This window comes from Eulemur rufifrons, chromosome 8, assembly GCF_041146395.1.
Source record: "Eulemur rufifrons isolate Redbay chromosome 8, OSU_ERuf_1, whole genome shotgun sequence".
NCBI lineage: Eukaryota > Metazoa > Chordata > Mammalia > Primates > Lemuridae > Eulemur > Eulemur rufifrons.
The window spans coordinates 35,510,080-35,531,881 of record NC_090990.1 but is presented as its reverse complement, the minus strand read 5'-3'; the positions used below and the strand labels follow the sequence as shown (position 1 = coordinate 35,531,881).

Genomic DNA, 21,802 nt, shown 5'->3' with positions numbered 1-21,802 from the left:
GTTAAGTTCTGAACTTCGCCAGAACTGGGACGTTCTTTATTTGTCTCTGGGTCCCCAGTGCCTCTTACAGAGCCTGGATCTTGATATGCAGTCAGGGATTGTGTGACGAACAGGCTCATGAATGACTGAAGGAAAGACAAGAACTACCTTTTATACTCTTTTAAAAGCTTCCTTTACCCAGCTGAGAGGGTTCTTTCCATGGAAGGTATATTTTCCCCAAAATAAACCTCCGGTGTGTGTCAATACCAGCATGCAAGTGGATCAAAAGGGCTTTTTTTTTTTTTTTTGTATGCCTACTCTTCTCACAAAGTGAAAAAAAGTTCCTTTGTTACCTTAAATATCTGCGCCACATCATACAATGCTCTCTCTTAATGCAAGTGCTTATTATTGTGGCTAATTTGGTCACATGTGTTTGAGGGAGAACAATGCCTCAGAAATTTTTAAAAGCAAAACAGCAATCTGAAGCATTTGTTGTAATGAGATGTAAATTGCCAACATTGGTGGTGGAGCCGACTAAAATTTGCAATGAAGTGATTTTTTCCCCCCTTCTTAAATTAAAAGCACTAGAGGCCCTCCCTCCTCTTCTCCCCAAAGAAACCACATGCTTTTTTTTTTTTTCCTTTTCCTTCTGATTGTGTGATGCTAAACATCACGCTTTATTGATTGATTCCTTCCTTCATTCATCTGCCATCACTGAGCCTCTGTTCTGTGCCCGCCCCGGTGCTCAGCCCTTGCAGAGGCATCCTCAGCCCGCATGCGGCTACCCGAATCCCCATTCTGCTGAAAGGCGAGGTGACTTGACTTGCCCAAAGTCATGCAGCCGGGATTCACACCCAGGTCTCCTCAAAGGTCCCTTTCAACGTGTGCCTTTGGCTGGTTTTTCCAAGCTGTCCCCCCTTGCTGAGGCTGAGGCGCCAGGAACCTTCTGTATATAACGCCCTGGAAGGAGGAGACTGTTGCAGAGAGCCCTGACCTGGTGTTAAACTAATGCTACTGACTGAGAATGTTAGGAAATCATTTTCCTTGAGAGCCAGAGATCCCCATACAACAGCCTCAGTATTTGACAAAACTCTGTCAGTCCCTGAAGAGACTGTTGTGAGCCTGTGGAGAGCGGGTGGGCTGTGGGGTGCAGGGTCGTGCTGTGTGCCACGCCTGTGCTAGGCCCCAGCGGCAAAGGCAGAACAGCAGGGGCTCTGTTCACAGAACGCAAGGTTTAGTAGAGACGAACTTAAGGACACAAGCATAACGTGGGGGGGAGAGCGCAGTGTAGGGGGAGTGAACCACTATTTACCAAGCAGTCACTCCAAAATCATTTCATATATGTGGCTCACTCATGTAATCCTTAGTCTTGCCAAGTCACTGTTATCTTTCCTCCTTTCAGGTGAGGCAACAAGGTCAGAGAGGTTAAGTCATTATTTATGTGTAAATTATATCTTGAGGATAGAATTTGAACCAGGCACTGTGCTGGGTGAGCCCTGTTCTCTGTCATAAACAGACAGTCCCTGGCTGCTCAAGCCTCACAGTCTAGTCGGGGAGACAGAGTAGAAACAAATGAGTGCATCTGATTATTATGGTAGAGTGGGGACAGAGGGTGTGGGAGGGTCCAAAGGACAGTGGAGCCTCCACTATAACTCACCTAAATAGTAAGTGGCAAACCCAGTACTTAACCCCAGTCACTCTGACTCTAAATCCGAAGCCAAGCACTGGAGAGACTTATTTACCTCCATTTGAGGGGACAGGGCAGCCTCGTGGAAAAGGTGGCATTTGAGTGAGGCCCTGCACTGCTGGTGGAGTTTGGATAGTGGACATCCGTATGGGCAGAATGTTCTGAACAGAGGGAATGGCAAAAGCAAAGACTAGCAGGCAGGAAAGAATGGTGTGTGTGCGGAGAGGGTTAGTCAGGCCACTTTGCCTAGAATGGAGTCTGACGCTGGGGAGGAGACCAATAGTGGATGGAGCCAGAGAGGTGACTCTCTCAACCCAACTCCTCTGTGGACAGTGTGGAGGAAGAGTCCTTTGCCTATAACTGTAACCATCTGAGTTGTCCATTCTCCTGACTAGATGCTTCTGATTTCTACTTAACAGTCCTGATTTCTACTTCTCAGGCTGCAGGAAAGGTTACAGACATTCAGCAGAACAGCTTCCCACCCACCCATACCTCTACCTTTAAGCACCCCCACTCAGCAGCAGGGCTTTATTTCAGAATCTTTGCCCAGATGCCCGTGAAAATCTCTCCGTGCCCTGCCCCCCCGACTCTCCTCTCCTCTCCTATCATGAAGAATTCATTAAGAGCTTGCCATGTACCAGGCACTGCCCCAGGCTCCAGGATTCCAAAGGGAGCAAAACTTTGCTCTTGAAGAGCTTCACAGTCTAATGTTGAAAACAGGCAGGTAGATAATTGCAAACATAATTTGCTAAAAATGTTCACAATAGAGAGACCCTTACCTGGGAGTGATCAGATCAAGGCCTCACAAAGGAGACACTTGAGCTGTGTCCTAAAGTCTGACTGAGGGGTTGGCAGACAGATGAGGTTCAAGGCCAAGACAACAGCACAGAGGCCTGGGGCAACATGGCACTTGGGGCACCTGAGCAGAGGTGAATTTTGGGGGGAGCAAGAAGTGAGCCCTGGAGGTAGAGAGGATGCCAGTTGTTCTGGGCCTTAAGAAGGTGTGGGACTTAATGAGAGGGTAGTGGGGAGCCTATGCAAGGAAAGACACTGTCATGTGGAAGATCTCTTTGGTAGCCATTGTGGAGACACATGGGAGAGAATCAGATGGAAATCATAGCTGGACTGGATACATTCTTTTGCCCAACAGCCACCTCTCATGGAAGGAAAGGTAGGCTTTAGAGGAGGAACATGATCTTGCCAAAGAGGACGTGTGAGCTAGTAGCTATGTGGACCTCTTCCTGTCAGCCCATCCCTTCCTCTTGTCACTGAACAGGAAAGAGACCTCAGATGCCAACTCAGCCACAAGCTTTAGGGGAAACTGCAGTAATTACCTCTTCCCAGGTCTAAGAAAAGATCAAATGCTCCACTTGAGTTTGTATCTCAGAAATTCAACCTGAAATCCCACACAGAGAGGAGGAATTTTGGCATCTGCTTCTGGAACTTTAGAATTATTCATTCATTGTTGTCATTTTTTTACTTAATTAGCAAATAGTCAAAGAACACCTACTCAGTGCCAGGTGCTGGGGACAAGGGAAATATAAGACCTAAGCCCAACTCTTGAATAGAATCTGATAGCATTATTGGAAGAAGCTATCAGAATTATTCTGATGCTATTGGTCCTTCACTCTGCCAATTTCTGCATCTGCCATTCACTCACCTGTGGTCACACAATTCAAATGCAGCAGAGCCAGGAGTGGGACTGGAAATCTCTACCAAGATGAGGAAAGCTCTTTCACCTGCACTGTTCTGCTCCCCAACCATCTTGCATTCAGCTTTGTGCGAGGTTCATGCTTAACTCTCTGGAGACCACAAAGATTCTATCTTGCAGTTGGCAGCTGCCAGCAACTCAGGACTGATATTCTCATTCTGAGAAGCCCTGTCATGAGGAATTTTAGTAACAAAATCACCAATACCTTCCCTACCACCAACCAAAGTCTAGGATGTGGCAACTGAACACAGAGTTGCAACCAGATTATTGCAAAGGGCTTTAATATGTAAAGAGCTTTGTACCCAGTTGCCCACATGTTTAGCATTAGAGAAGACTGGACTGTGAATTCCTCCATTACTTAAGTTGTATGCACAGCCATAGGGAGCTGTGTGGCAGTAGCTGAATCTCTGATGTCAGTCAACTCCTCAAGTGTGTGCACAGGGAGAATTTTCAGCATGCTAAATTCTGTTGGCCTTTGGCGTTGTTCTCCCACAAAAATTAATCAGGTCATTCAGCCTTATTTACCCATTTTCATCCTGTTTCTCTGCCCTTTGGTAATGAAGACACAATAGGTGACTTAAAAAAAAAAGTCCCATCATTTTTAAAAGCTAATAAAGAAAAAAATATCCCCCTTAGAAACTATCACCGTTTATCTAGCTTCCTGTCACTGTTTAAACCCCACATAATTGTGTTGATTGCATTAAAATAAAAATCAGAGTAGCTGCTGGTTCAGGCAATCAGGGACTTAATCTGTATTGTATTTAATTTCTTGGTTTAAATGCTCCTGTCTAGATATGAGGTCTTGGGGAGGAGAGGCCTTCACATTGCTCCTCATAGCTTTCCTAACCTCCCTTCTTCTGCTGTGGCCTTCTCCATTGTAGGCTGCTGAAGTGGGGTTTTTGGCAAGTATACAATTTGCATATTCCAGTAATTGCCACCCCTTCTCCTCTAACCCAGTCTTAACAGAACCTCTTTCCTGTACAGGAATTTGAGTCTCCTGCCTTTCCATTTAGACAATGACACCCTAGAACAGTGCCCTTCATTCATAATTAGAGTCTGGTCCATTCTTGTCTTCCAGTTTTTCACCTTTCCCTTGTGACATTCATACCTCATATTATTTTTGAGTCTGGGTTTAAGTGTAGTCCAATGGACAAAAATAAGCTAGCATTTTTTTGTGCCACTGTGTGCTGATAGATGCATAGTTAAAAATATTTGCCTTTTATTTTCCTTGGAGTTCTAGACAGATTTCTTTTCTTAACTGCCTAGGTCCTGCCATTGACCTGGAAAAAGTAAAGTCAGAATGTCTCGAGCCCGAACCGGAGTTACGGAGCACTTTCAGTGAGGAAGCAAATACGTCGTCCTATTACCCCGCTCCTGCGCCTGTCATGGACAAGTATATCCTAGACAATGGCAAGGTAGTGTTTTCAGCTCAATATCCATTCCCTACAAGTGTTTGTTAGTCAGCGTAAAGATGGAGAGTATGGTGGGAGCTTTCCACAGCACAGCGTGACTGGTTGGCCTCTTGGCCTAGCCCTGAGTGACTATTTCTGGAATTTTTCTCTTATAACTAGTGTAGCTTTGCTAGGACCTTTTCTTCTTCCTTCTTCCTCCTTTCTTTCTTTTTCTTTTCTTTTTTTTTTTTTAACATATTGGGCCAAAGCAACTATAAAACTAAACTGACATTTTAAAATAGCTTATTAGTGAGAAAGATTTTTTTAAAAATTCCCATGATAGTGCAATGAAACTTGTTCTACCTTTCTATGAAACCAGATGCTTAAATTTCTCAGGTGAACTAGAAATGAAGTATCTGATTTACACGTGATAACTCAATATATATTTGTTTTCTGTTTACGAAGTATCTGTATGTTCCAAGCCCCGTGCTAGATACTATGAACACAGGTGGGAATGAGACATGCCTTCTGTCCCTAAGCCGCCTTTGCGCTGTCTATTCAGCAGTGGTTAGCCCACAGTCCCAGGGCCACATAGAACTCCTCAGATTTTCTTGTATGATGCGTGAAAACAAATCATGAAAGAAAATGTAAGCATGATTAGTAATTGTATTCATACAGGTTTGAAAACTAATAGAATAGCCTTTGGAAGCCTTTAAAGTCGCATGATGACATAGCAGCAGGGCATGGGAGGAAGCTGTCCTAACATCCTTCTAACATCGAAATGAATTCATCTTCAAAGAAGTATATCAGACCCTTTTATCTAGGCACTGGTAAAATCCAGCTTTAGTGTTATATTCTCTGCCACCCTGGCACACATTATAGACATCACCTCTCTTTCTCCTTAAAGAGTCATCTGCGTCAGTTCATTTTTCTTGCCTCATGCTTCGAAAGGTCTTTGTTTATCTAGTATCATTCCCCGGTGGGTTGATGAGAAAGAAAAGGTTGTTTTATTTGGGTTTGTACAGATATATCCCTGCAGCTGGCCATCCTGAGCCAAAGCAAATATCGTCAAGCTGAGGAAATGAAACCTATTAGTTTTCAGGGCTCTCTTGGATGTGCTGTCAGTCCTTGCATCTCCCACTGAGCGCGTCCTCCCCTGCAGAGGCAAGGCTGATGGGCCAGGCCACAGGCCTGGCCTCGCTCCATTCAACAGGCTTGCAAAGTCAGCTTTGCAGAGGAGAGGCGGCAGGACAGAGCAGAAGCAGGCATCCTGGAGCCTGAGTTCTTAGCATAGCTCTACCTCTGTCCTACCTGTGTGACCTTGGGCAGGTCCTTCAATTCTCTGGGGCCCCAGTGTCTTATCTGTGAAAGGTGGGAGCTGACTGATGATCTCCATATGCCTTTTTTTGACTCAAACTGTGTATCTAAGTTTGGTAGACCTTCTCTAACTGGAGTTAAAAGAAGATAGGACTGTTCTGTTTGTTGATTTCCTTTTAGTCATGATCACATTGTGGAATGACGAGAGAGGTTTTCTTAAAGTAGCTTCCAAGAGAAATCTATTTCTCTCTTGCTTTGAAGCCGATGGACAGTTTCTGAGCATTATGGGGGCCCCTTCTGCAAAGATAGCATTCTTCTCCCAGAAAATGGCTATCTCAAACTTCATTTAATTTTTTTTACATGTGAGTTGAACAACAAATCTTGAAAAATTCCTATTTTGTTTTTTCATTGGTTTTTGCCAGGATGTTGCTATAAGACAAACCTGGTTCTTGTTTGCACCTAATTTGTAGTCAGGCAGAGAGATTTATTAAGGTGGAGGAAAGAAAACAGACATGCTGAAAGTGGATGGCAGCTTCCCAGAGAGCATTTCCCACATCCCAGAAGTAGCCCTCCTTGCTCTTGGCTCTGCTGTCCTTTCTGACCCTTCCTTCTCTCTGCAGGATCAGGGGCCTTAATCTCTGCAAGGCCTAGAGCACTGGAATGGGATCCATTTCTTAGTAGGAAGTGAGTTTTGTCCCATAAAACATTTCACAAAGATATATTTTGATCAATCCCATCCTTCCAGGTGCCATATTTTTAATAACCTCCCTGACACATAACACTAACATTTTGGCCAAACAGTGTACTGTGATTTACATAGACAGGGCTTGCCATACAAGTTACTTGATTCTGATAAAGGGCATGGCTTTTCTTTGTCTAAGATGTTTTATTTCACAAACTCATTGAATCATAAAGCTGGAAAGACCATTAAAGTTTAAATCGTCTAATTTAGACATAGTATGGATGGAGAAACACGTCCAGAGAAGGGACTGTCTACAGTTACACAGCAGGTTAGAGGCAGGCAGGAACTGGAAGCCAGATCTGGTTCTCGGGCTGGTGCTCTCCTCAGTCTATTCTGCTGCATCCCTGAAAGCTGTGTATTGTGCCAGGTGACCTTGAGCTTTGCTGACCTCAGGGGCCCTTATCTCAAATGCCCCAGAATATATCTGCAATTATTCTTACACAGGGCCATTTCTTTCTGTGCTATAAAGTTGGCCTTTTACTCGAGCGAATGTCAGAAAATATTTTCTTTTCCAAGGAACAGCAGCTCACCAGAACTAAAAACTAGTGCCATAAAGACATTAAATATGCCTGTCAGCTTCCTGCTGCTTTGTGTTCAGACTAGTCCTTATCACTTTGAACCTCCCCACCAAATATACTGTGAAGGGCTGAATCAGGTAGTAAAGGCCCTAAGTGGTCTAGAAATTCAGAAAGGATAGAACTTAGCCCTGGAATAATTAAGGAGTGTTTCCTGGATTTTAGACTGGGACTTGAAAGATTAGCAGGCTTAACATAAGGGGAAGCATTCATCCCTGGGCAGGGGAATGACATGAGCAGAGACACGGGGAGGAGAAAGGAGACGAAGGATGGCACAGTTACTGAGTGTGTGCTGTTCTAACATTTTATTCATCTTTTCTCATTTAATCCCCAAGGCAGCTCTGTGAATTAGGTAATGATCTGCCTACTGCACAGCTGAGAAAAGTAAGGCTCAGAGAAGGAAAGTTACCTGCCCAAGTTAACCAGCTAGTGGGTAGAAGAGCAGGAATTTATACCTAGGGCTGGTGGCTCCAGATCCCATCCTTTTTGTGTTACAGCACAGTGGAAGTAGAAAGAAATGAATGAGTGCAGGAGCTTTGTAGAGTGATGAACATAGGAGGGGAATAAAGGTTAATAGATGGAATGGATTCTACTGGACCTTTAAAGCCAGGCTGAGGATTAGATGTGACAGAAAACAGAGAGCCATCCGAAATTCCAGAGCGTTGACATGAAAACAGAGTTGAAAGACCACAGAAGTGATCTAGTCAAAGAAGGAAAGAGGCGTTTTAGGAAAATTAATCTGTCGGTGCTTACAGGGCGGGTTGGAGGGAGCAGGGCCTGGAAGCAGGAAGGCCAGTCCCTGGCTGTTGTCCTGGTTCCCCGTGTGCTGTGGGGAACTGCGCTGGAGGCTGGCGCAGGAGTGGCCCAGCGGTTGCAGAGGAGAACTCTGCCGTGTTTCAGCCACATCGGCACCACCAGGACACAGGGGGCTGCAGGGAAGCCTGGGACAGCAGCAGCTTCAGGATCACACAGATTTGAGTTTGAATCTTGATTCCAAAATTTACTGATTATGTGTCTTAGGCAAAGTAATTTAGTCCCGCTGAATCTCTGTTCACATCTGTAAAATGGGAATAATAATGTCTACCTGTTTCCATCTCTTAAGGTCATTATGAGGATTAAACAAATCAAGTGTACAATACCTAGTTCCATTATAGGTACTCAAAAAATATTAGCATCCCCTTTCTCTTATAGAACATTGGCTAAAATGACTGTCATCTCCCTTTTAAGAATAATACATTAAAAGATCATAGGAAAGTAAAGTCCAGGGTAAAAAACTGCAGAGATCTCTGAAAAACTGAAGTTGTCTTCCATCTCTAAGATTTTTTGATTCCAAATTTAATCTAATTCAAAATTTCTTGTTTTCCCCCTATTTCAGGAGGCATGTGTGGGTGGCTCCAGAGTGTCATCAAGGGAGGTGACACAGGGTCCAACAGGCAGCAGCAGGGGACTTGTCCTCAGCGTGGCCAATCTGGCACACAGACTGCCCACCTGCGGTTCAGACTGCAGAGAAAAGGCCAGACTTGCCCTTGGGGTCAGCGTTGCCTAGTCGGCCCAGGGAGCACGTCTCACAGCAGGGTTGCTTATCTCTCCTGAGCCACACGAACAGATTTGTGGTACTGAAGTTTACAGCACAGAGAGGCCAGGTGGAGCTGGTTATCTGATTGCCTGCAGCGGTCTGAGTGATCTTTTGAGCAAAAGGAGGTGAAGTCAGACGTGGCAGGTGGATTGTTTACTGACTAACATTCGTGGGTGGGCTGTTTTGCTATATTTTTTTCTTTTTGATAGTTGGAAAACCTCAGTAATTGCTGTGGCAAGAAGTGTTGCTGGCTGACCTGTCTGCCTATATGCGTGTGCCCACCCTCCTTCCTACGCCAAGCTTACGTAGAAAGATCTTTAATTGTCTTTTGAACGATGGGTCTTGCCAGTCTGCCACCAGTTTGGGAGTGTGTGGTCTCTCAGCCCAGGACCTCTCCCAAGATGTCTCCTGCCCGTGCAGTATTGGTGACCTGCAGGTCTCTCTGAAAACAAGGACCTTTGGCAGAGCCTTCTCATGCTCCTTAGAAAGTTTAGCTCATTAGCAGCTGCCTCCCTTCTGTCCCCACAGAGGCTATTTCCTCCCTTCATAGACTCAGCAGAAGCACAATATACATGGCAATGTCAAAGTCAAAACTATTTTTTAATGATTAATGTTAGTAAATGGTTTGCAAGTTGTTATAAGAGCCAGAAAAGAAAACAAATTTAAAAGCTTGTGGCTTATTGCTAGAACATTCTGGATCTTTTGCATTTATTGGCTCTGCAGTGAAACTTTCTGACTGCTTCCCTTACAGGGAGCATAAGATTGTGTTCTGTTCTGTGTGCTGTCAGAATCAAATGGGTGCATTGTGGTTGTGTTTAATTTGTTAAAATCACAGGTATTTTGAGCCAGAAGGAAATCCAGCTCTCCCGCTTCACAGATAGGGAAACTGAAGCTCAGAGGTGGGAAAGGACTTGCACAGCTACACTCTGATCAGCAGGGCAGCTGCTCCCCTCACTCCAGCTGGCAGGGGGTTTTAAACGTAGCTGAAGGTTGGAATTATCTAGGGGGCTTTAAACCATCCTAATGCCTAGGCCGCACCTAGATCATTGAGCACCAGCAATTTTTATAGCTCCCTGCCCTACAGTGACCCCTGCGTACAGCCAAGGCTGAGAACCACTGTGCTAGGAGGATCTATGTCCTAGAATGTTCACAGCAAAGGGAGGCAGGTCTTTCCATAGCATAACACGGAAAGGAGTTAAGCAGTGTGTCCCGAGATTCAGTCAGGCTCTGAGCAGCCTTGTGATAACATGAGTATAGTTTAGAATCCCAGCTCTATCCCTTACTAGTTGAGTGACTTTCAGCAAGTCACCTCGCCTTTCTGAACCTGGTTGTTTCATCTGAAATGAAAAAAGTGTTGCCACGAAGATTTGAGATGGTGACTCTAAAGCACTAGAATAAGGCCTGGCACATGACAGGTATTCAGGAAATGATAGCGACTATCTTTACCCTAAAGAGAGTGGATTGAGTATTTGTGGTATTACCCTTGCCGTTGTGCAGCAGTGCTTTTTAAAGGACAAGAGAAGCCTCCCACTGCCCTCCTGTCGCACTAAACAGGTGCTGGTATTCTTATCCCTTTCAGGTCCATCTGGGAAGCGGGATTTGGGTTGATGAGGAGAAATGGCACCAGCTACAAGTAACCCAAGGAGATTCCAAGTACACAAAGAACTTGGCAGTCATGATTTGGGGAACAGATGTTCTGAAAAACAGAAGTGTCACAGGAGTCGCCACAAAAAAAAAGAAAGATGCAGTCCCTAAGCCACCCCTCTCGCCTCACAAACTCAGCATCGTCAGAGGTAGGTCACTGAGTGGAAACACACTGGCTGAGAGCCTGTCCTTTACTCCGTCAAGCATGTATTAGGCACAATTCAGTTCCACAAACACTTACTGCAGCCTCTGCATACCAGGCCCTGGACTGGGCAGGGGACACAGGAGCAGGTATCCCAGATGTCCTAGAAGAGCCCACATTTAACAGGTCAAATGAGCTTTGGACACAAGTACAGTTCAGGGAACTGGCATGAGAGAGGGACAGATGACATGCTAACAGGCTTCTCAGGCGGGGAGAATAAATACCCTTAGCTAGAAGATCAAGGAAGAATTCCTGGGACAGGGGTCACTGACTGGGCCTTGAAGGACACGTCTGATGTGGAGACAGGTGTGTATGCAGAGGTACTGCAGGAGGCAGAAGCACCTTGGACAAAGGCGTGAAGATGGGACAGGAGATGGGATAGGAGCACTGCTGTGTGCAGAGAGCAGTGAAGGTCGAGGCTGGCGGACACAGTTCTTGGTGGTTCTAGCATTGCGCTTGAAGCAGCTAATGAGACAAAGACTAGCTGATGGTCACTGGACTGTCTGGTGTTTGGGAGGAGTTGGAGGGGAGGCAAAGAGACGGGAGTCATTTGTCTCCCTAGAGATAAGTCTGTAATCCTGGACTCCGTGATCTGCCTGCCTGCTTTCCTCCTCTCCCTCCTTCTCTCCCCTCCTTCCTTCCTGCCCAGCCTCCCTCCCTTTCTTCCTTCCTCCTCCCTTCCTCCCCTCCTTCCCTCTGTTTTTCTTCCTTTCTTTTCTCTCCTTCCCTCTTCCTCTCTTTTCTCTCTCTTCTCACTTTCTTCTTTCTTCCCTCCCTCTCTCCCACCCTCTCTCCATCCATCATTCTTTGCCAGGCCCTCTGCTGGGCATGGAGGACACAAAGAGGGATAAGACACAGTCTCCACCTGCAAGGAGCTCGCAGTTCCTTGGGGAGGACGAACACAAAAACAACTAGTTACTGTACAGAAATACAAACTATAGAGACAGACAGTAGTGTAGAAGGAGCAAAGAGAATATATTAGTTGCTGATTATTTTCTGCACTTACTATGTTTCAGATACTGTTTTTTTTTTAATGGTTCTCTTTTTAAAAACACTTCTACATAGATTAACTCCTTATCCTCATTATAACCCTACTGTTGGCGACTATTATTATTCCTGTTTTACAAATGAAGAAACTGAGACACAGAGATGCTAAGCAACTTGACCAGGTCTTACAGCTCATAGGAATAGAGCCAGGAGTCCAAGCCAGCAGGCTGGCTTTGGGATCTGTGCTCATAAACCACTGTTTTCTAAGCGTCCAGGTCTGCCATATTTTCATGAGGAAAGTAAGACTTGGTCAGTCAACACACAGATTTTGAGGAGGCCCCATGGCAGGTTCTGGGGGAAGACAACAAATATGTCCAAGAACAAGTCAGGTAGTTCCAGATACCATGAGCTTCCTTACATGATGTGGTAGGACAAAGAGGACTGCACTAGCTGGCACCAGCTGGGGTGGTTGGAGAAGGTCAGTTTGAGGAGGTGACGTTTGAGCTGCAAGCTGGGTGTGGAAGAGGCAGCCCTGTCTGAGGTCTGAGGGGTGGCGAATCAGGCGGAATAAGCAGCAGGTGCAAAGGCCAGCGTGCTAAAGGAGTGGAGAAGTCCCTGTGGCTGGGGTGTAGAGGAGGGGAGAGTGAGGTCAGGGAGAGGGGCAAGAGCCAGTCTTATAGAGCCGGAAGGCCACGGTAAACAGCTCAGATTTACTCTACTTGCAGTAGAAAGGCAATGGAGTTCTTTCAGTCGTGGGTGACCACGTGGGAGATTAGTTAGAAAGCTGATGCAGGGCTCTCAGGGACAGATGCCACTGCCATAGACTAAGGGTACAGCAGGGGAAGTGGAGAAAATTGGCCAGGTTGAGGATATATTTTGGAGGTGACAGGACACAGAGAAATTAAGCAACGAGCCTGAGGTCACGGCTACAGATTTCAGAGCCTGGATTCAAAACCACACCCCCTTACTCTGGGCTGGGGCTTCTTCTGCTGTAACACAGCTGCCTCCCTTGCCCGGCTGGCTCGTGATTAATTGATTTAGCCAGCCACTTATTTTTAGATAATCAGAGGTAGCCTTCAGTCTGGCTGCTGTCTGAAATGGTAAAGCCTGATTCAGGAGGTTGCCCTGAGAAAGAGGCTCTCCCAGGGATGAAACCTTGCCTTGCCTGCTAGGTGGCCGACCTCTAATTCTGCGACACTTGTTAGAATGTGACTCAGCAGGTCCTGGGTACCTTCCCATAACTGGCTATCCCTACCATTGTCATGTGATAGAAAATCATCTGCTGTGTGTCTGCCTCGGCCCTGGGGACCATATCTGATTCGTCTCTGTGTCCTCGTTGCCTAGCACAGGGCCTGGCACACAGCAGGAACTCAGTAAATGAGCATTGAGCAAAAGAAACACTGAGGCCCACAAGCTGATCCCCTGACTGACCATTAGTGTGAGTTCTTGTAAATCACCTTTTCTCTCCATGTCTCAGTTCCCTTTGCTGAAAACTTACCTCTCAAGATGGTCAGGGCTGCTGAGGACCGTAGCAGCGAAACAGTCGGGAAGAATACGCCTCAGCTGCGTGGCCGGGGCCGTTACACACTCGCTGTCCTCAGCCCCAGCTGGGACCTAGATCATCTGCCGCATCCTCTGAGTTTCCCACCCTGGTCTACTCCCCCACTTTCCAATCTCTTTTTAAATTTCTCTGCTTTGTCTCCAAACGTGGTAGTCCGCTCCATACCTATATCTTTCTGAAAAGATGGCCTTGTCTCTTCCGTCACAGAGAAAGGTAATTTCAACACCACCACACCTACAGACTTAACTCTATGCCCCTGTTTTTCATGTCGCAAAAGAAGAGTTTCTTTTTCTTACTTGGTGCTGGTAATTCTCTCCAGCTGGGCCCTAGATCCCAGTCCACCTGCCTGCCTAAATACTTTGTTGCTCCAATTATGCCCCTGTTCTACTGATTTCTTCTCCACAAGGTTTAAATATGCCTTGATTACTCATTTCATACAAAAGCAAACACTCCTTTGAGGGCACTTACGTCACCCAGCTGCTGCGGCGTCTCTCTTCCTTCACATCCAGGCTTCTCGAGAGACTTCTCCATGCTCACTGTGTCCCTGGTAATGCCTCTCCGTTTTCAACCCACTTCTCTCTCGTCCTGCCAAGCATTCCTTGGCAGATCTCCTCGCCTCCCATCGTTGCCATTGCCGTCAGCAGGCTCTGGGCTCTGGATTCAAATCTGCACTCCTCACTTGGCTGATGCCTGGTGATCTGGCCTCGGTGACCCCTCTGACCTTGTCTCACACCACACTTCCCGCTTGCCCCCTGCTGTAGCCACAGAGGCCTTCCTCCAGCTCCTTCCTGTTCCACTGCTGGCAGTGCCCTTCCTGATCTTCCCACCCTGCCTCCCTGTCACTTAGAGATGCCTCCCAGTCACCCAGTCTAAAATAGCCTCTCCATTCCACCCTGCTTAAAGCCTCTGCATAGCCTTTCTTTTTTACTTGTTTCCTCAATAATTGTCTTTCTCTGCCCAACCTCCATTAGAATATAAACTTCACGAGCATTTTATTCAGGGCTAGCCCATAGTAAGAGCTCAATAAATACTTGTTGAATCAATGAATGAGGATTCCCAAATCTATGTTTGACCTCAGTTCATACTTCTGAGTTCCTGATCCATATGTCCAAGTGCCCAGTAGTCATCTCTTCGTGGATGTCCACATGACGCTGGCAAAACTGCTGTCTCCTCCTCCTTCTCCACAAAGCCTCCCGCCTCCCATATGTTCCCTGTCTTGGTGAATGGTACCACCAGGCCAGGATCCAGACCTCACCCTTGACTCCTCTGCCTGCCTCACTGTTCAGCCCCCAAATACCTCTTAAACCATCTGCTTCTCTCCATAGCCACCGTCCCCCCCTCTCATAACCCAGGCCACATCATTTCTCCCCTCCATTACTCCAGCAGCTTCCAGACTCCTCTCTCCATTATGGAACCAGAGTGATCATTCAGAAGCCAGATGTGATCCTTTTACCACCACCCCAGTCACAGCCAGTTCATAGTGCTCATTATTAACAGCTAAGCTTCTTAACATGCCATAAAAGCACCTTCATAATCCGGCCCCTGGCTATATCTCCAGCATTATTTTTCAGCAGTGTTACCCTTGAACTCTTAGTTATTACCACGATGAACTCCTGTATTCCCTGAATAAGCCTTGTTCCCTCTCACGTTGGGGAGATGCTATTCACAGTGCCTGGAACATAGGTCACACTGCCTACTTTCCACCTCAGATCTGCTTAGGGGACCTTCCTTCAGGAAGCCGTCCCTGACCTCTCTGCGTGGGTGGGTGCTTCTGTCACATGTCCCAGAGCACCTAGTGCCCACCTCAGTTCACTTCTTACTGTATCTTTGCCTCCTAGGAGCCTTGTCCACGTACCCCTTGGAGCCTATAAATGCTCACCGTGTCAGTGAGTAAGAAGGAAATTGACTTGCCCAAGGCCATACAATTGATTAGAGACAGAGCCAAGCTGAACTGGGGTTTCAGGCTTCCTGCTGTCACCAGAGTTTTCTTGTCTTACTGAAATACAATGTTGATTATTACTCTTTTACTACAACAGGCAGGTTTCAAGTCTGTCTCCCATCCCATCATACAATCATTGTTTTTAGCCTAATTATTTGAGCTATTCCAGATTGCATTTGGATGGTTCTTCCCGTGCAAGCTGTCTGCTAGATTGAGATTGTTTGTATTTATTTTGTCTTATTTTATCACATTTAGTCACATTTGCCACATAAAAATGGCAAAAGCCTTTACACTCACAGAGTTGATGAGGATTTTCTCTTCTCTTTGATTTTAAAATCATTCCTTACCAGACAGCAGAAGGATGGGGTGAATGCTGACACTGCTTTAGAAAGATGAAAGCAGGAGAGCTCGAGCAGAGTCTTGCTCTAATGACAAGCTCCAGAATGACAGTAAAACCTATTAAGGTCAAATGACCTTTTGCAGAGTGTCTGAGTTTTCTAAATGAGCCTCAGCATTGCGTTCTGGTTAATTTTTATAACTTTTTTAATAGGACACATTAGCGCTGTTATAAACCTTGTTAATTAAGCAATAATCTCAAATGCTCCCTCGCAGAGGGAGACATTCCCAGCAACTGCAGGTGATTAATATCTAGAGTCTACCGAAAGCCTTTTAATCAACCTGAGAAGCCTTTCAGTGCCGTTGCCCCTAGGAAATGAGAATGATTGGAATTCTGCGGGGGCCCCTCTGAAAACCTTCCTCCATTTGCACCTTTCTCTTTGTGCTAGGGCTCCTGCCAGGGCTCCTGCCAGGGCTGCTAAGGGCCACCACAGCCACTCTCCTGCCTTTCTCTTCTCTCCTTTGCCTCTTTACCTGCCATTATTACCTTGCAGACAGCTAGACTTAGATCTGGAAGGATCTCCTTAGATTATCTCGTCTGACACCCTGGAGAGATAGTGAAACTGAGGCCCAGAGAGGTTCCCCCTAGATGTTGCACAGCATCTACGGTTGGAGCCAGACTTGAACCCCTGAACTTCTAAGCAGTTCTCATCACAGGCCATCTCCCTCATTTGGTTCAGGTTCCAGCAAAGTCACTGTGCCTGTTTGCTTTTTCCTGGCCCAGGGCTGGAGAGGGAAGCCCAAGCATCCCAGTTTGTGGAGGGAGACTGTGTGGTTACAGTTCTATTAGACTGCAGTCAGTGCTTCAGCAGAGAGAAAAACCCCGCAGGTGTGGGAGCACGGAGTTGTAGGTAGAGTGGGGTCTCTAACTCAGTCAGGTAGGTTCCAAGAAGGCTGAATCTGGAAGAATGGGTGGGATTTAGGCAGGTGAAGGGGGATTCCAGGTATTCTGGGCAGAGATGAGAAAAGACACTGATGTGTGGAGCAGCTTCGAATGAAGAGGGAATTGCAGGTGAACATCGCAGAGGTGGGGCTGGAGAGACAGGGCCCTCTACCTTCTTGTCTCTCAGTCCTTACGGAAAGGCCAAGGCAAGATGACGTAAGGATTAATCAGACTTGGGAGTAGTCAGGAAGCAGTGGGGGTCAAGTAAAAGCTTTTAAAGGCTTCCCTGTACAAAGCCCTTCTCAGTGGGGAATAAAGGGTGCCCCAGAGAAACAAGCTCAGAGCACGTGCACCTGCAGCAGGCACAGCAACAGGAGGACGGCTGGCTAGTTCCGTGCCCAGGGAAGGGCTCTGAGTGTGGGGAGGCAGCTGTGGATTCTGCCCTATGCTCACTCCACTCCTCTGGGCCTCTCGTCTTCTCATACGTAAGTGGAGGAGTTAGCACAAGTTAGTCCTCATAAGCCCTTCCAGTGTTGACATTCTGCCTCTCTGAGAGGATTGCCTGCTCTGGGCTGTCTTAGTAAAGATGAGATTTTGCTTATTCTCCATAGCAATTCTTCAAGATGGGATTGTCATTCCTGTTTAGGGGAGGAAACTCGGGCTCAAAGAACTTAAAGTTTTCACCCATGATACACAGCTGGTGGCACATTCCCCTCCCACACCCTAGTCCTCTTATGTCCAGAATGTTTGTGTTCCCTCAGGTTTCCCTCAAAAAGCATTTATTCATTCACTCATTTAACATATATTTACTTAATCTTGTCCCTGTGCCAAGCACTGTGCTAGGCCCTGGGAATCAATAGTTGTATATAATAAAATACCTGGAACAACCCCGTGCAGTGTGGTGTAGTATTCCTGACAGTTTGAAAAAGGCTGGCGACCTGTTTATCCAACATGCCTCCTGGCAGCCTGTAAGAAGATACTCTGTGGTTTGTCATCCCTGTTTATGAGCTGAGGAATCTGGGACAGTGACTGGCACCAGGTCCCCAGGAAGTCAGCTGAAATCAGGCGCCAGCCAGGCCTTGTCTGGGGCTGGCTCTTGGCTTCCTCACAGCAAATGGTAGACTCAGTAAGAGAATGGCCCCCCTAAGCCTCATTAGTAATCGCCACAGTGAGACACCACTTCATACCCACCAGGTTGTCAAAACCTTAATCACGTGACAATGTCAAGTGCTGTTGAAACGGGATAACCAGTACTTGGACAGGAGTGTCAGCCAGCACACCCACTTTGGAAAACCATTCACTAAGCAGCACCTAGTAATGTTGAATATGCACACATCTTAACATTCAGCCAGTTCCATTCCTAGGCCGATACTAGAGAATTTCCTACATGTGTACCCCGGAGACATGTGCCAGGGTGTTTGTCACTGCACAACCATGTGTCCAGGGACAATAAAATGGATAAACAAATTGTGGTACAGTCATACAGTACAACACTAGTCATCAGTGAAAAGGAATGATCTACAGCTGGATGTTTCACGGATAAATCTCAAAACTATAACATTTGAGTGAAAAAAGCAAGTCAAAAGAATATATAGAATACAGGCACATTGGTAAAAAGGTTGAAAACAGGGAAAAATAAACTACATGTTATTTAAGGATATGCACATATGTTAACACCAAAAGCAAAGCAAAGCAAAACTTCAGAATAGTTACCCCTGGTGAGGGAGAGGAGGGAAGAGGATTAGGGAGGGGCATACAAGGGTTTCAGAGGGACAGTGATGTCCTGCTAAGCTGGGTGGGGGGCACGTGGGTGTTTTAGCATTGCTTATTTTTATTTTAGGCTAATCAGTTGAAGCAGTGGGAGTGGAGAAGGAATAAAGAAATCTGTAACTGGTTGTGATCAATTAATTTCAAACTTAATCATTTTTATAGTGTCAATTTACAGCACATATTTACTCTTTTCTAAGTACCTTTTATGATGCAAATTTAAAAATATAGCTATACCAAATATGTGAATTGGTATTTGGGAAGTATGTCAGGAGGCACATTTTCTTTTACCCCCGCCCCTTAAAAGATTTGTACTCAAATTCACCATTAATCCTTGGCCTTCTTGTTTCTTCTCCCTGTCTAGAGTGTTTGTATGACAGAATAGCACAAGAAACTGTGGATGAAACTGAAATTGCACAGAGACTCTCCAAAGTCAACAAGTACATCTGTGAAAAAATCATGGATATCAATAAATCCTGTAAAAATGAAGAACGAAGGGAAGCAAAATACAATTTGCAATAAACTTTGGATTTTTCATAAAGCCTTCGTGTTTTCCTTGCGTGGCGTGTGATATGCGAGCGATGGTGCCGTCCAAATCAGGCCCCACCATGCACGGTGGTATGTGGGCTGGGAGCCAGTCGGGTTCTGAGGACAGCGGCTTGTTCTGAATTTGGACTTCCCACTCCAAAGAAGGCAGATGGATTTGCTGATACCCAGGCAGCAGCCTAGTGCCAGTGTTGTTCTGGGGATGGGAAAAGCACTCTTTTCAAAGGGGTATAAGGGATCTCTGAGTCGCCTATCACCTGACTGGGATTTGAACTGATATTTTTACCATTCAAGGACTTCTATCTCTGTTCCTCTATTTTGTTCTATAATAAAGCTTCATTAATTCTTTAATGTACTCAAGCATTATCCTCATTTATCTGGAATATTATGTGTGCAGTGGAGGTGACCAGTGTGCTATAAGGCCTGGAATGCCCCTCCTTTCAGGGGAAGAACATTCAGGCTGAAAGAGAGAAAATTCATAAGAGATGTGGTCCCTATCTACATATATGAAGGGCTATCTCAAAAGAAAAAGATTACTTTCTCTGATTTCAAAGGCCAGATCTTGGGCCAATCACCTTTGTCACTCAGGATGATCTGAGATTCAGTTTCCCTGATAATTTGAATCAATCTTTGTAAAGGAATGAAGGGGTTGATAATGTTAGATGTGGTATAAAGTTATATTCAGGAAGTAGAGACATTGTTGCCCGGTATCAGTTCTTTCATCCTACCTTGTATCTCAAGTGTTCTTTGAAGTTACATAATTTTTATCTCATTCTTTATTCAGTTACTGAATCTCTAAGGTGCCTGGCACACATTTGGGCAAACCACATTCGAGCGTCCTGTTGATTTGCACTTTGCTTTCTGCAATGCCTGTGAAGTGTGCATGGTGTATTAGGAAGGGGCAAGGGCTTTGGGCTGACGCTTCTGGACTCCAAGCCTGGCTCTCTGCTTGCTTTGGGCTTACCCCATCTTCTCTGAGTTTCCGTTTTCTATTCCATAAAAAGGAGATAGTACATACCTTGCAGAGTTGCTACAAGAATCAGAAATAACATACATAATAAAGTGCTCAATAAATGTTGGCAATTTCTGATTATTGGCTTTTAGTCATTGGTTGGAAAGCTTCGGCCTTTGGTTTCTCTAATGGTTTACCCATTAATTGGTGGTCTGTAACTAAAAGCTCAGGGTCACTGGGGTAGTAAGTAGAGGAGGTGGCTGCCACTTTGAGAACTTTTATTTTGCTAAATAAAATCCTTTGCAGTGTGAAATATTATATGCTTGCTAATAGGATATATAGATGTGAATTTCCCTTTATGGTATTTCCTGGCTCTCCACAAACTGGCAGTATAAGCAGTCTGGGACTGATCACTTACCTTCTCAGAGTCCTTATCAGCATAATGAGGAAAATAATGCCTACCTCACAGGGCGTATGGGTAATTTAATAATAATAATAGATACTTAATATGTGCCAGGACTTTTGTAAGTGTTTAACATAGGTTAACTCATTTCATGAGATAAGTAAAGTTCCTGACAGTAGATATTCAATAAATCCTTGTTAAGATATGTTCATTTAAGGGCACGGTGCATCTTGGGCGTGAATAGTGTGGACTGCATGAAACTAGAAAAAAGTAAGCATCATCGTTGAGATGGTCTCTTTTTCTCCCTAAGCATAGCAAAGACACAAATACCCAAATCTGCATTTCTCTTTAAAGACTAATACAGTAAGGTACCTGCTATATAGGTGCATTTAGGCTAGTGGGGGAAATAGTTATGGAAATATCTACAATAAAAATGCTAATTACATATGTGAAAGTGTTTTATGTAATGTATAATATATATGTTATGTTAGAGACAGAACAGGGCTGGGAAAGATTGTGGGATCTGGGTTCAAATCCTGACTTTACCACTTCCAGGCAGGTCACTTGACCTCTCCGGGCCTTGTTTCTTTTAATGTGGAGATAACGATCCCTAACTCGGGGTTCTTGTGAAGAGTAATCTAGATAAAATCTGTGAAAAGGTTCTATAAATCACAAAGACCCATGCAGATGTTAGTTATTTTTAGCACATAAGGCAGAATGCAATCAGGAATGGGTACACCAATGAAGCATGCTAATAAGAGCCGATTCTGATACAGAATCAAGAGGTTTCACACACTAGTTAGACTGAGATGGTTTTGAGCCCCTGTTGTGTACCTGGTGCCCTGTTACTCTAATACGAGGTCAAGACCATCATTTTTACACACAGATGAAGAAATGGGCTCAGAGAAGATGAAATAATTTCTTGACCAAGGTCCTGGCACTGTCGGCAGTGGAGCTGGGTCAGAATCCAGGTCTGCACAGAACCTGCCCCTTTACCTCTTGCCTGAAAGACAGTGGAAACTTATGGTCTGAACTTAGAATCTAGCCATGTCATCTCAGGGTACGTTTAGGGAAGTCTCAACCTAAGTAATTGGTCAATGGATTGATTCAGGCCATTTGGAGGGACTGGGGATAATAATACTGTTTATAAGCATTCATAGTTTTATTACATTCAAATACAGAATACAAAACTGAAATTCCTATTATGTATTAATAGTAGAGTGTTTCCCAAACTTTCCCAATCTTAAAAATTGGCTGAGGTGCTTAAAATACAGATTTCCTGGGCTTTGACTTTGAAAGCCTGATTCATTAGATCTGGGATAAGGCGGGGAACGTGTATTTTAACACAAGTACCACTTTTGAAAATTACCAGTTTCGTAGAATTCATTAGAAGACCTGCTGCAATGAAAGAATAGGAGTGTTTCCTATGTAAAAACAAATGAGCCAAAAAACTGATGTTCCTTCTAAAGTGCCTAAGAATATTTGAAATTGAGACTAAATTTCTTCTTAAATAACTGAGGATTTGCCCTAACACCTTGTTTGGA

At 45.1% G+C, this 21,802-nt stretch overlaps 2 protein-coding genes across 7 annotated transcripts in view; both read left to right on the top strand.

The window, feature by feature from the left end:
* The window catches only part of BEND5 (BEN domain containing 5), a 48,287-nt gene extending 29,029 nt beyond the window's left edge, over positions 1 to 19,258 (top strand). For all 4 annotated transcript variants that reach the window (XM_069477904.1, XM_069477900.1, XM_069477902.1 and 1 more), the window contains 3 exons: positions 4,644 to 4,792; positions 10,558 to 10,771; positions 18,722 to 19,258. In XM_069477904.1, the coding sequence (XP_069334005.1) occupies positions 4,644 to 4,792; positions 10,558 to 10,771; positions 18,722 to 18,879 (521 nt within the window). In that variant the 3' untranslated portion in view covers positions 18,880 to 19,258. The remainder of the gene's footprint in view (positions 1 to 4,643; positions 4,793 to 10,557; positions 10,772 to 18,721) is intronic.
* AGBL4 (AGBL carboxypeptidase 4) overlaps positions 1 to 21,802 on the top strand; it is a 1,250,690-nt gene that overhangs the window by 1,030,045 nt on the left and 198,843 nt on the right. The gene's annotated exons all lie outside the window — the stretch shown is intronic.